The 13,988-nt window shown below is 31.5% G+C and overlaps 4 protein-coding genes across 4 annotated transcripts; 2 read left to right on the top strand and 2 right to left on the bottom strand.

Annotated features, from left to right (window-relative positions):
* Positions 1 to 4,349, top strand: LOC115722289 (carboxyl-terminal-processing peptidase 2, chloroplastic). Its single transcript, XM_030651458.2, has 13 exons — positions 1 to 186; positions 479 to 851; positions 936 to 1,094; positions 1,260 to 1,342; positions 1,521 to 1,729; positions 1,937 to 2,005; positions 2,617 to 2,735; positions 3,008 to 3,083; positions 3,160 to 3,201; positions 3,389 to 3,497; positions 3,650 to 3,747; positions 3,847 to 3,940; positions 4,046 to 4,349. Exons 1-13 carry the CDS (start codon positions 103 to 105, stop codon positions 4,169 to 4,171), a joined length of 1,641 nt encoding a protein of 546 aa, XP_030507318.2. The 5' UTR covers positions 1 to 102; the 3' UTR covers positions 4,172 to 4,349.
* A 377-nt stretch (positions 4,350 to 4,726) lies between these two features.
* On the bottom strand, positions 4,727 to 7,095 carry LOC115722291 (uncharacterized). The gene is made up of 2 exons (XM_030651459.2): positions 6,646 to 7,095; positions 4,727 to 5,496 (listed from the first exon to the last, which is right to left on the bottom strand). The coding sequence occupies exons 1-2, from the start codon at positions 7,003 to 7,005 to the stop codon at positions 4,966 to 4,968; spliced, it is 891 nt and encodes a 296-aa protein (XP_030507319.2). The 5' UTR covers positions 7,006 to 7,095; the 3' UTR covers positions 4,727 to 4,965.
* A 4,623-nt stretch (positions 7,096 to 11,718) lies between these two features.
* Positions 11,719 to 13,628, top strand: LOC115722663 (putative F-box protein At4g17565). The gene has a single exon (XM_030651926.2). It carries the CDS (start codon positions 11,736 to 11,738, stop codon positions 13,044 to 13,046), a length of 1,311 nt encoding a protein of 436 aa, XP_030507786.2. The 5' UTR covers positions 11,719 to 11,735; the 3' UTR covers positions 13,047 to 13,628.
* On the bottom strand, positions 13,226 to 13,649 carry LOC115721791 (small acidic protein 1). Its single transcript, XM_030650868.2, has one exon. It carries the CDS (start codon positions 13,568 to 13,570, stop codon positions 13,385 to 13,387), a length of 186 nt encoding a protein of 61 aa, XP_030506728.1. The 5' UTR covers positions 13,571 to 13,649; the 3' UTR covers positions 13,226 to 13,384.
* Positions 13,650 to 13,988: the final 339 nt, after the last annotated feature.

Raw genomic sequence — 13,988 nt, 5'->3', positions numbered from 1 at the left:
ATAAGGCGCGTGGATTCTGTACCGTCCTTTTAAAAAAAACGATAATCAAAATATAAATATTTTAAATAAAAAATAAATAAAATTGATAGCTGAGCTCTTCCAATGGAGGTCCTCGCGACCTCGGCGATCGCAGCTTCGTCTTCTCACTTCTCCCTTTCTCCGCTCTTCAACAACCACGCCTCTCAGGTTTCTCTCTCTCTCTCTCTAGATATACGTACGTATCAAATCCATATTAATATTCGAATGAGAATGTAGAAAGCTAAGAATCTAGTTTCTGAGTCTCCTTATCGTTCTCGTTGTTGATTTCATTTATAAATGTATATATAATGATTTTGACGAGCAATTTGATAATGTAGTGAGTAAATATGAGAGATTTTTAGCTTAAGTTAGTTCAACTGGTGACCAATTTGGTGATTAATATGATATTGATCTTGGAATATGAAGACAAGATTTGAAATTATTGTGTGCTATTTTGCAGGTAATTCCATGGAAATTTAGTGGTACAAAAATTGTGAAAATTGAATTGCAATGTTCCTTGAGGTGCATAAGGACAAATTGTAGTGTTAAATCAAGAATTAGTACTGGTGGTGATAATGATGAAGGAGCTTTCAAACAAAATTTTTTGCTTCAGCCATTGTGGAGTCTCAGTAAAAGTTTTTCTTTTAAGTTTGGTTTGTATTCTTTAAGCTGTAGATGGATACCTAAATGGAAAAAGTATTATAGTAGTGTCCATGAAAAGATTAACTGTTTGGAAGAAAATACACCACAATTCTACATTCCTTTTGTCCGAGTAGTTGTTGGAGTGATGTTGGTTATGTCACTTTCGGTTGCTATTAGCAAGAGTCCATCCTGTAAGTTTATTTTAATTCATTTTTGTTTGATGATTTAATCAACAAGGCTTGCCAATCATAATGGTTCCAGCATTTTCTTTTCAGATTCTGCAGGGGCTCTAACTGAGGAGAATCTTCTCTTCTTGGAGGCATGGAGAACAATAGACCGGGCATATGTTGACAAATCTTTTAATGGACAAAGTTGGTTTCGATACAGAGAAAATGCACTTAGAAGTGAACCGATGAACACACGAGAGGAAACATGTATTTTTTTTCTCTTTATCTTTGTCAGTGATGTAAACTTTATGTTTTGATCTTCACATAGCTATTCGTCAACATGATTCCTTTTTAGTAGTTTTTGAACAGATACCTAGTGGACATTTACCATTATATTGATGCTCTATTTCCTGATTTGGTATTTGAATTCAGATATGGCAATAAAGAAGATGCTTGCCACACTTAATGATCCTTTCACTCGATTTTTGGAGCCGGAAAAGTTTAAGAGTTTGCAGGTATTATGCTGTTTGAACTTGTAATATTCTGTTTATCAGGTATGTTGTACATTTGTTTGGGTGAGATAAAGCCTTTATTTACCATCTATATAATTAGCAATATCAAATAATTTTCTATCTCATTAGATTCTCTAGAAGTAATATACCTAAAATCTGTCAATATCTTCTTTGAAGGCAGTCTGGATCACAAGGTTCTGTTACAGGTGTTGGGCTGTCCATTGGCTACCCTACAAAATTTGATGGATCCCCTCCTGGGCTTGTTGTAATATCAGCTGTTCCTGGGGGTCCTGCAAACAAAGCTGGCATTTCGTCTGGGGATATTATTCTGCAAATTGATGATACAAGTACAGAAACAATGGGTATATATGATGCAGCAGACAGGTTACAGTGAGTTTCTTATCTCAACCAGCTGCTTTACTTAGAATTTTCGCTCGTATTTTTTTTATCTACTTGGCTCTACTGATGAAACGTGGCTACATTATGCTACACTTAAAGAGATAGTTTTATGTTCATATTTCTAAGTTCCAAATTTTCAGCAAGAGCCAATTTCTTGGTTACTCATTTATGTTTAATTTCACCTAATCTCTATGACAGGGGACCTGAAGGAAGTTTAGTAAAATTGACCATTCAAAGTAGGTCAGAAATAAAGCACCTGGATTTAACGTAAGTTCAATTTCAATTTTTTCTCCAGAAATGCTGTGCGCTTAATATCTCGATGCTTTCTTCAAACATTTTGTTTTAAGGGGAATAATTTTGTGCTCCCCAAAAGTCTTATCATTTTCTTTTATGATGTATGTTATTATTCTCAAGTGTATTATGCATTTTGTATGCGGTAATATCCAAACAAGATAAGATAGAAGAAATGTAGGACTGAATGAACTTATGTTGATTGGCAATATCACTATTACAGTAAAATCACCTAAGAGTTCAAGAGCCTGGTTCTCTCCCTATGCTGTAGGTCCCCCTAATTCAACCAGAAAATTTAGCAGTAGGAAAATTACAGAAATTCTCCCTCAGCACACAATCTACCTTAGATTTTTCGACAATTCAGTATATGATTTGCCATTTTGCTATTAAATACTCTGCTACTGCTGTTTGGTTTTAGCCTAACATAGGGTATCCTATCAGTAATCTGAGCATCATTATTGGTGATTTGGTTCAGTAAAATTTTCAATTTTAGATGTAATCTTCCTTCATTTTTTAATTTTTTCATCTTTTTATTTATGTATTTACTTATTAATTTTGAAATAATTTGGATTATCTTTTCTATATAGGCGTGAGAGAGTTTCATTGAACCCGGTGAAGTCAAGACTATGCAAGTTACCCAGCTCAGGGAAGGATGCCCCTTTGATTGGCTATATTAAATTATCATCATTCAATCAAAATGCATCAGGTAATATGTTACAAATTGTTTTGTCGATCCATTTCAATGGCTGATAATTGTTTCGTTGATCAACTAGAGAGAAAAAGAGAGAGAGAGAGAACCTGTGATCTTTCAGATCAATTGTGTACTCCATGACCATCATAACTATAGGAAGGCACAATTCAGTTTTATGTTGACTCACATGGAATTGCTCTCAATTGTTTTGACATTCAGTTATTAGGCCTCCATTACCTCTGGAACTTCATTTGTCAACTTCCTCTGAAAATTTGCATCCTATGCAGGTGCTGTCAAGGAAGCAATTGATACTTTACGAAAAGATGGTGTTAATGCCTTTGTGTTGGACCTTCGAGATAATAGGTGATAGGTCATCATCCACAGTTATTTTAGACTTTGCCATTTTTGTAAGCTATCTGAAAGCCTAATTTTGGTGCAGCGGCGGTCTTTTTCCTGAAGGAATTGAGATTGCAAAGATTTGGTAAGCTCTGCCAAAGCCTCAATGGCAACGAGTTTCCTTTATTGAATTTGCATATCAAATATCCGAAATTTCACACATCTTGTTTAGGACCATTTAGATTGCTGTATTAACACTTTCATCCATTAAAGTGTTTTTCTCTTATTGTATTATGCTTAACAAGTTCTAATAATCAACATTTTCTATTCAGGTTGGATAAAGGTGTAATAGTTTACATATGTGATAACCGTGGTGTTCGAGATATATATGATACGGATGGAAGCAATGCAATTGCAGCTTCTGAACCCCTAGTTGTGCTGGTAAAATCTTCTTTTTACTTGCATGTTGTGTTCTAATTTATAATTATTTACAGAATCTGATGTACTTCAGTTGAGCTGTGCTCGTTATCCACCATCAACTTGTGCTAAAAGATCAGTAACTTGAATAACTGACCCAACTGAGCTTTCTGTAGGTTAACAAGGGAACCGCTAGTGCGAGCGAGATCTTAGCCGGAGCATTGAAAGACAATAAACGTGCTGTATTGTTAGGAGAACCTACATTTGGAAAAGGGTAATCTATTTAATTATTTATGATCCAATCCAAACAGTGCATTATTGCACAAATCAAATCACATATTCCTGACACACTGCATTCTATCCAACTTCCCAGCAAGATTCAATCTGTTTTTAAGCTCTCTGATGGCTCCGGATTAGCTGTTACAGTTGCTCGATATGAAACTCCTGCTCACACAGATATTGACAAGGTTTTACACAAACACCAAAAACATCTCTTACATATAAATGCATTACACAAGCAAAAAACATCTGTGTCTCTCTCTCATGTTGATATATATTTTTTTTTCTTATAGGTTGGAGTAATTCCTGACCATCCTCTGCCATCATTATTTCCGAACGATGAAGATGGATTTTGTGGCTGCCTTCAGGACTCTGCATCGGCTTGCTATTTGAACCAAGTTCAGTTATTTTCCCGATGACGACGTCTTACGTTGATTCGAAGAAATACTAATCTTTTTTTTGGCTGTGTTACTGTATTCTTTTGAGGGTTCGTTGTATCGGTTAAGCTGGACAGAACCCAGAACTGGAGATTGCTGAATTACTAAAAATATCATTTGGGACTGGATGGAAATGGAATGGAGCTATTAGTTGTTCAAAGTTCTACTAGCTTGATATTTTCCATTGTTCAAACTAATCCAACTTGGTCAGATACTAAACTAATTTAACTGTACTCTCATGTTAATTTTATGTCTAACCTAATTAAAACATTAATTTTTCTGGACAAAACACCACTTCCAAATTTAAATTTTACTCTCCTTAAGATAAAACTCTATTGAGCTTAATTAAAACAAAAATATCACTTAGGCCAAGTCTAATTTACCAAAAATATCTCTTAGGCCCAGCCTTAATCCTTTGAGTAATTTTTTTTAGAGGAAACAGAAATATCAAAATTGAAGAGAATCAAAAAGCCAATGTAGTGGATGTATAATGGAAAATATATGCAGTAAAATATAAAGGAAAAGGGGACTATAAGATTTAGCATTAGCAATAGGAAGATGTATCCTTTATAAACTTTCATTAGTTACATAAGCTTATTATTCTAACTAAATATATTGTTATTAGATAATAGATAATATAATACAATTACAATGTTCATTTAAATAATTTTGTATAATAACCCCATCATCCAAATTGGATAATGGGAAGAAGAATGTATGTAGCTAAAGCATGCTCCAACCAAAAACAAATAAATCATCAGTAAGAACATACCCAATCAAAACATCTTAGTCCAAGATCCCAGAAATGGGAAGAAAGCAATTAACAACCTCAACAACAATGGGGTGTCACTTTTCCTTTCTCTTCGACCCAACTTACCCTTATCACCCGATGTTCTTCTTGATCCACCTCTCATTCTTGATGACCTACCCGAAGATTTAGCTCTTTCGAGATCATCCCATCCACCAAAACTGGTTCCACTTTGGCCACCCTTTTCAACAGGCTCTTCATCTCCAACTACCCATGATTGGTACCCGGTTTTTTGTCTACCAGGTTCCTGGCGGTCTTCATCGTACTCTTCTTCAGTTTCGGTATCAGTTACAGTGCTGCTGGCAGCTCTTCTCTTTCTCATTCTTGTCCTCCTGCGTTTCGGTTTACTCTGAGACTTTCCCCAAAGTTTGTCAAATGCAAAAGCCAATGCTGACTGACCGAGCGGGAGTGCTAATGCCATGAGAAAGGCTTTTGGACCAGTAGCTAGTAACCAAGATGCAAATATAACTGGAAGCATCCAACCATAGGACTTGAACACCTGCAATGACCCAAAAAACAACACAACATTGTAAATCCAACTAAAGAATTTAGGAAATCAAAATCTAAAAAATAAGAAACTTCTAATCCTTAAAGTAAGTTAAAAGGAAGTATGCAATTGACTAGAAACCAATTACAAACTATGGGAGCCCTTAGGCCCCTTTGATGCAAAGAGTTTTACTCAATACATTCCATACCCTCTCTATTTCCTTACTCACCTATATATAGTAATTTCCTCACTCAAAACTACCCTCCCAACAAAAACTCATTTACCCTTTTTATTTTCTAGTACACCATATTATCCCTAGGGCCTAACAGTAATGTAATTCATACTAAAGACTTTCTCATAGTAACAGAGCATTAAAACCATTAGGTGATACTCATCAAATCTAAATGTTCATATTCCCAAACCACACAATAAGACAAAACTAGAGTCAAAGTTCCTCAGTTAGACTCTGATTGGATTTGGACCAAATAATTACACTTAGCCAAATTAGCCAAAGTTGGTGTTGAGAAATAATCCCTGCAAAACACAACCAAGCAAAGACAAAGAACAACAAAAAAAGAACTTGACAGAAAACAATAGATCAAATCAAACACAATGAAAACAGAAATAAATCAATGATAGAAATGAGCAAGATTTACTTGGTTCTGACACAATCAACCTATTGTTCTTAATGTTACACCAATAGACTGATCCCTCCTAAAGATATAAAAAGGTGTAAGACAAGGCTGTAACTTAACAAAGACTCTTAAAGAACAGTCTTTGTACAGTTAAGTTAGTTATAATTGGTATTTAACTAACTGATGAATCACCAAACCAAGTAGACCAATCTGATCCGTTTGAGTTGATGAAACCACTAGTCTTCACAGTTGGATATTACATAAGACATGTCAAAGAAGAAAGAAAGTGTAACCAACAGAAGATCACACTATATTGATCAAAGTAAGGTTACTAGAGCTCTCACCAAACAAACCACAATGAAAATAAAAGACACAAAATTTTCTTCATCAAAGATTACAAAAGACCCATCTTTCAATTCAAGAAAAATCAACATATTTTAGCTCAAAATCCAAATATACAACATACCCAACTCAAAATAAGGTATTCAAAATCTAAAAACCCATAGAAAAAGCATAAATTTCAAACCTTTAGAATCCATAGAGCATCAATGGCTTCCTCCAAAATTCCAGGACCTTCCTCCATCTCCGGCGACTCATAATCAGACCACCACCGCCTCTTGCTTCCATTGTAGAATCCTTCCTCGTAATCTTCTTCTTCTTCGTCTTCGTCTTCGTCTTCATATTCATCTCTTTTGCCTCTGAAATCAAAACCGAATCTTTGAGAGCGTCTGGTCTCGGCATTGGAATCCCATCGGCGGTAGTGGGTCCGGCATGAAGGGCGATAGTGGTAGTAAGAATAGGGTGAAAGTAGAGAAAGTGGGGGAAGAGGGTTAATGGGTGGCCAAGGAGGAGGCTGTGTGAGGAGGATGACGAGGCCACTCGCCATAGGAGCTGAGTCTGAGTCTGAGGCTCTTCTGAGCTTCCATTTTCCTTATTGCTGTTATCTCTTTACCTATTAATAACAATTTCTTTCGTTTATTTATTATTATTATTATTATTATTTTAATTAGTATTTTTATCTTTTGAAATTTGACATGTTTTAAATTATATTTTTAAGGTCATTCAAAATTTCTTTAAACTATTAATATTATTAAATTTAATAATTTTTTTTTTTAATTTTAGTTAAAAAAAAAACTAACATAGATAAAAATTTAAAAGATATAATTTGGTACATTTTAAAGTTTGAAGACATGATTTAATAGGTAATAAAGTTTGAGAACATGATTCAGTATATAAATGATCACAAAATTAGTAAAATTTAATGAAATTGAACAAAAAAATTTAAATCCAACAATCTCAATAATTTTTTTAAAAAATTGACAATAAAAAAAAAAGATCAAAGACATGATTTAATACATATTAAAATTTAAGGGAGAAAACTTTTTTTTTTAATTAGAAAAACTTTTTACATATTTAGAAATGAAAACTTGAATTATTTTTTTTATCACATATAATTACTATGTTATTAAAATACGTTATTTTTGTCTTTATTATTTTTTATTAAAATATATAAATTTTTAGTCTATGTTTCAAAGTGGGATTTAAGTGGGAAATAAAACAGGAAAAAAAAAAATAGGAAAAGTTCAAAATTTCATTCTAAGAACAAAGTTTCATTACAACACTCACGGATAAGTAAAAATAAATTATTTATATAAGAGCAAGCAAAAGACAATGAAGTCAATAGACTAACATACGCACACACATGTAGTCAAAGTTATTAACAAGGATACACCCTCAAAGCACTAATAAGATCAATTAGAAAAAGTTCAAAACTTCATTTAATGGATAAATCTAAGAAAAAAAATTCATTCCAACGCCGTGGATAAGTAAATGAGCATTTTTATTAGATACCAATAGTATCTAGCACTTTCTCGACATGTTGTATTGTGATTGGCTAGTAATACTCCTTAAAAGCTACTATAATAAATTATATGGAACCTGATATTTAGTTGGATCAATAGCGATATTGACACATAAGAGGGTGCTAGGCAGCACTAGTACCCTTTAACGTTTCTCTAAATAAAAATAAATTATTCCTGATAAAGGAGAGCAAACAGCAATGAGGCCAATAGACTGGCATATCGAAGCACACATACATTTAGTCAAAGTTGTTTTTTATTTATTTATTTAAGCGTTTATACATTACACAATGCATAACCTGGGACTCGAACCCATAACCTCCAACAAACACGTACCACCACTTGAGAAGTGGTTGTCAAAATTATTAATAAGTACCATACCATTGTAGATGGTAGGTAAATAATAAAGACAAGAATACACCCTTGAAGCTCTAATAAGATCGATTCGAGAACTGGAACAAACAAACTAACGCAAGAAATAAAAAAAAAAAACACTGGCCAAAATAAAAATAGATCTGAACCACAAGCTTCACTTTTCTGAGACCGGAGGTGTAACGTCCTATTAAGAGGAACGCCACGTGTCGTGATTACAACATACTAATCTTGTTAATTAGGGTCGATAAGCCAAGTGATTTAAAATAAATATTAAACTTCATTAAAATAAATAATTTGTAACAAACATAATTTACTTAAAACTAAAATTATTTTAAGTTACATATTCGGGATTCTATAAAAATTATTTTCAAAATATTGTTATTGTGACAGTCAGTAGTCTTAAGCAGAAACACCAGATAAGCTGTGCAATCTCACATCGCCTAGGAAAGATCAAATGTGATGATTCTGAAATTGTGTAGATATGGGACTACACAGTTGAAGAAGGCTTAAATAGATTGATTGGTACGACTTATATCAATAAGGTACATCTTGTAATTTGATAGTCCATCACGAAAGAACTCCACAATTAAGCGTATTTGACTTGGGGTAATTTCAGAATTGGTGACTTTATAAATTTTTCAAAACGCGTGCGAGTAAGGATAAAACATGCTGAAAACATTTGTGTTGGTCTGTAGAGTCAGTCGTCAGTCTAGGAAGCACATATCTACCACAACAAAGCCCCATGCTTCACCAGAAGAGTTCGAAAACCTATACCAACCCAATCGGCAAAGCAATGGATAAGCACACCCGATGGCTATTGCATGAGACCCATTGATGGGTGACCTTATTACTCGATGTTAGAATAAAATAAGAAATAGCAAGAATTTTAATCCTTTTTTAGGGTCTGTGCCACAGGTTGGGAAATTTTCTTTTCTTTTTTTTTTGTTTGTTTTTTTTTTGTTTTTGATTTTATGATTTAAATATATTAATTTATTTTGTGTATCATTTTAATAAATTAGGTGAAAAAGATAAAAAAAAAATTAAGGAATAATCAAAAGAAAAAAAATTAAGGAATAATCAAAAGAAGTGTTTCCACTACACTAACTTTTGTTAGCGAGTATCAACTATAAATGGTAAAAATAAAGTTTTTAATATTTGTGCTATAAATCTCTTAAATTAAGTATTTATTAGTAATAAAATGAATAAAATTAATATTTATGATACAAATTTTTCTATTCATTATATAGAAGTAATCATATTTATATACTTCTTTTCTTATATGTATATGTAGTACACTCTTAAAAAGTGATTTAGAAGACTCCCTTTATGTTTCGTCATTCAAGAGAATTTTACTCCATTTCTTTCATGATCGTTGTGTTCGTTATAATTATTTAAAATTGTATGTAAATTTTTTAAAAATTTAAAAAGTTTATTGTGCCAAAGATAGAGTTTAAATAATTGCTTACCACGCATATAAAAAAAAATAATCACGCGTGCAATAAAATATTTGAACATTCTTTTTTAGCACTATACATTATTCAAAATAAAATTTACAGATATTCTTAAATAATTAAAACATACACAAATAACTACAATATACACATTCATAAAAAAAAATTCTTAAATATCGAAATAGATATAGAATTTACTGAAACCTTAAAGAGTATACTATAAATTTACCCAAATATATATACTTTTATTCCTATACATAATATCACAAGCAAAGCAAGGATTAATTAATTGAACTTACAAATTATAATTAAATAGTGTATCTTATATATTATTAATCAACCACTTGATTCCAATTTATTACATAAAACAATTTCAGATTTAAATAATTTAGTTAAGGTTTAGGGCCCAGTAATCAACGAGTACAAATTTTTGTATCAGTGGGCTCGGACGTTTCAAAAATTAAAAAAAAAAAAAAAAACTCCTCTAAATTTGAACAAGAAAATTATACAGTATACTCATTTTTCATTCCTTATTTTAATTTTTACTTTTATTTTATTAATTTTTACAATATATCTAGTTTTATAGGTTATATTCTGTGCATTAAAAATTTTAATTTTAATAATTTATGTGAATTTATATTTTAATAAGATGATATTTATCAATTAAAATTATTTTAGAATTATATTTAGGTGTCGTTTGGTAACACTTTTGTTTTTTAATTTTTTAATCACAAAATGAAAGTAAAATTTTTGTTTTTAAAAAATTTATTTTTGAAAAACAAAAATGCGTTCTGTAACCACTTTTGTTTTTCAATTTTAAAAACTATTAAACAAAAATGTGTTCTGTAAAATTCATTTTTATTTTTATTTTTTGATTTTATTTTAGTCGGGTCTATGTTCGGGGTCGGATTCGGGTTCAAGTCAAAAGTCGGGTTCAGCGCCAGGGCCGTGGAGAGGGGATTCGGGTCCGAGTCTGGTCGTAATCCAAAAGATTGATTAAGAAAAAAAAAAAACTGTTTAAAAAAATATTGAAAGTGATTTTTTTTTTGTTTTTAAAATTTTGATTTCTAATTATAAAATTGAAAAGTAAAAACAATTTTATAGAACATGTTTTTGAAAAATATTTTCACTTTTCTACTTTTAAAAACAGAAAACTGATTAAAAAAGTATTACCAAACGCCACCTATTCATTTGTGATAAAAAAAATAGTAGTTTTTAACTTATCATAATTCCAATTCGATCCTCTATACCACTCACTATTTAAAGAAGACCAATAAATTAGTAATAAGTACCTTTATTATTTTATTTTATTTAAAAAAAAAAATAATAAGTAAATGAAATAAAATATCTAGAAAAATTTGTGGCACAAATAGATATTTTGTTTGGCTTGTAGCTAAAATAAATATCAAATTTTTAAAAATTGCGATATTAATTCAAAACTCTTTTTTTTTTTATTAATTTCGGTTGATAACCTGAACAACATAAGATCAACTTCCTAAGATACTTCTGTGAGCCAAATTTTTTAATAGTAACAAATTATTTTTATTAAAAAAAGATAGGAACGAAAAAGGGTAATAAATACCCAAAAAGGAAACCAAAAATAAATAAATAAATAAATTCACAAAAAGGAAACCTAATTGTGGTGCATGTGCCTTACTTTTAAATGTAACGGTAAAATGCTCACCAATTCTTTTCTCTACCCTAATTAAAATGATTTATTTCTAATTCTAATCAAAATAGATTTTGTTCAAAAAAAAAAAAAAACGTCTATAAAAGGTGGATCCTACTTGAACTTACTTTCTTAACAATCTATAATTTTGATCTTTCTCCTTAAAAAGTGTTCTTAATCCTTATTAAATAAGAATAAATATATAGATATATATACATATATATTAGTGTTCTATTCTCTTTTTCTTTCCTCTAACTTGGTCATGTCGATAATTTCTAGTAAAAGATCACATCTTTACAAGTTTTACAAAACTACATTTAGTGATTTGAATATGGATATATTACCGTTAATATTCCATAAACTTTCCTTCATGGATTTATTTCAATGCAAGCAAGTTTGTTCTTCATGGTATTCTTGTCTCAAATTTGTAAAGGCTCATCCATGTCTAATGCTTCCTAATCAAGATGATAATCATTATGATGATGTTGACGATGATACTAATCATCATCATCAGAGATTCTTTAGCCTCAGTTACAAAAAGGGTGCTGAAGAATTTTATAAATTTGAAGATGAAATATTTGATCAACATGAGAATTTGTTCTTGGGATCTTCTAATGGTTGGCTTGTGGTTTTGAACAAACCCAAAAAAGGGTCTTTTATTCTCAATCCATTTACTAAGAAGAAACTTCACATTCCCAATGTTGGTACTAGCCTTACTTGTACAATTATCTCTAAAGCTATTGTCGTTTCATCTAAGAAGAAACAAGGAAACGACAACGACACTAATTGGGTTGTCGTTATATATGGATATGTGCAACAAAAGCTTGCATGTTGTAAGGTTGGAGGTGATGATGATTGTTCATGGAATGATTTAAAAGACTCTGCTTATCCAAATATGTCTTTTTGTGATATTTTGAGTCACAAAAATCATTTATTTGGTTTGTCAAATTCCAACCATGTTCATATTTGGGATTTTTCTCACAATGGGTCTAATGTCCCTACTAAACTCATTCCATTAGTTCCAAAATCTCAGCCTTGTTTTGATTTGTTGAAAAGTGAGAAGTTTAAAAAAGAAAGTTACTTTTGTCAAAGCTACTTGGTTGAATCAATGAGTGGTGAGCTATTACTAGTGACAAGGGTTGTTGGGTGTATAGTGAACTCAGATGGTGAGTTGCTTGAAGAGGCTGATCTTTACGATGGTTTGATTTGTCCTTACTCGACGGTGGCGATTTGTGTTCATAAGATGAAGATGAAGATGAAGAGAGAGACAGAAAAGTTGGAGTTTGAATGGGAGAATGTGGAGAGTTTGGGGTGTGATGAAGCTGTTTTTGTTGGAAGGAGTGAATCAATGTGTTGTTCAACTGAGTTTGTACCAGGATACCAAGGAAACTCAATCTATTTTAGTGATGATAATTGGGATATGATGGATATTGATTACTCATTTGGTGGCCATGACAATGGTGTTTACAGTATGGAGACTAAAACTGTTGTTAAAGTTGAACCTTGGTTTGATCAGATTCAAGCTGAAAAGATTTATCCACCACCATTGTGGATACTTCCTAAACTAGTTTAGAAATTATTATTGTTAGATAATATACAATTGAACTGATTCAATTCAATGTAATTGTCACTATGTTGTTCTTATTTCTCTATAGTTATATTTTAGTAAACATCCTAAAATCTCAATCACCCAAATCAATGAAACTAAGCTAATCACACAAACACATAGCTTTCTTAAATTCAAAATAGAAATTTTCAAACCCATTTTTTACCATTTGAAATTGATACCAAATAGTAATACAGCAAAAGAAGTTTGAAATTGTGTGATTTGATTTATCTCAAATAAAAACTAACCATAATAAAGTCTTCTCCTTTAGAGCAAAGGAAACCAACCCTAGAAAGCTAAATTCATCAATTGATATCGGAATCATCGAAGTCGTCTTCGAAGGAGTTGAAGAAGTCGGCGTCGGTGAGCTTGTTCTCAGCGATGACACTGTCGCCTAGAATTTCAAGTGCGTCGGCGTCATCAACGTCCATAGCCATTGTCGAGGGTTGATCATCCATGTCTCCGAATAAATCCATGGCTGTTGGCTTCATAATCTCCAATCAATCAATCAAAGAGTTGCAGAACGTTCTCGAATGGGGGCTTTTATTCACCTTTTCTTTAATTGCAGTATATTGCCCTTTATTAAAGGAATAATTACATAAAACATAAATTTTTGTAAATTTTTTATATTTTTTAAGTTCAATTTTTTTATTTTTTATTTTTACATTTTCACTATTTTCTATAAAAATACAATAAAACAATATACAAAATTAAAAAATTAATAAAGTAAAACATAAAAATATACCAAATAATCGTATTTTATGTAATAAAATTTTAAAAACCGTAAAAATGTTAAAAATTCTATACAAACAGTATTTTTATATCTACAAAATTTGAGTATCGGCGTACATTGCATTTATAAAAAGAATATTTGTAACTAAACCTTCTTTTTAAGTTAACTTTTACCCC

The sequence above is a fragment of the Cannabis sativa genome, chromosome 9 (assembly GCF_029168945.1).
Source record: "Cannabis sativa cultivar Pink pepper isolate KNU-18-1 chromosome 9, ASM2916894v1, whole genome shotgun sequence".
NCBI lineage: Eukaryota > Viridiplantae > Streptophyta > Magnoliopsida > Rosales > Cannabaceae > Cannabis > Cannabis sativa.
Note: the sequence above shows the minus strand (reverse complement) of the source record. Positions and strands in the feature narration are given on the sequence as shown.

Bases quoted from the DNA above. Each gene is read 5' to 3' on its own strand.
- LOC115721791 (XM_030650868.2), bottom strand. From the start codon at position 13,570: ATGAAGCCAACAGCCATGGATTTATTCGGAGACATGGATGATCAACCC.
- LOC115722289 (XM_030651458.2), top strand. From the start codon at position 103: ATGGAGGTCCTCGCGACCTCGGCGATCGCAGCTTCGTCTTCTCACTTC. The intron at 187-478 runs GTTTCTCTCTCT...GCTATTTTGCAG, and splicing joins TCAACAACCACGCCTCTCAG to GTAATTCCATGGAAATTTAG. The intron at 3,202-3,388 runs GTAAGCTCTGCC...TTTTCTATTCAG, and splicing joins ATTGAGATTGCAAAGATTTG to GTTGGATAAAGGTGTAATAG.
- LOC115722291 (XM_030651459.2), bottom strand. From the start codon at position 7,005: ATGGCGAGTGGCCTCGTCATCCTCCTCACACAGCCTCCTCCTTGGCCA. The intron at 5,497-6,645 runs GTTTGAAATTTA...GGGTCATTGCAG, and splicing joins ATGCTCTATGGATTCTAAAG to GTGTTCAAGTCCTATGGTTG.
- LOC115722663 (XM_030651926.2), top strand. From the start codon at position 11,736: ATGTCGATAATTTCTAGTAAAAGATCACATCTTTACAAGTTTTACAAA.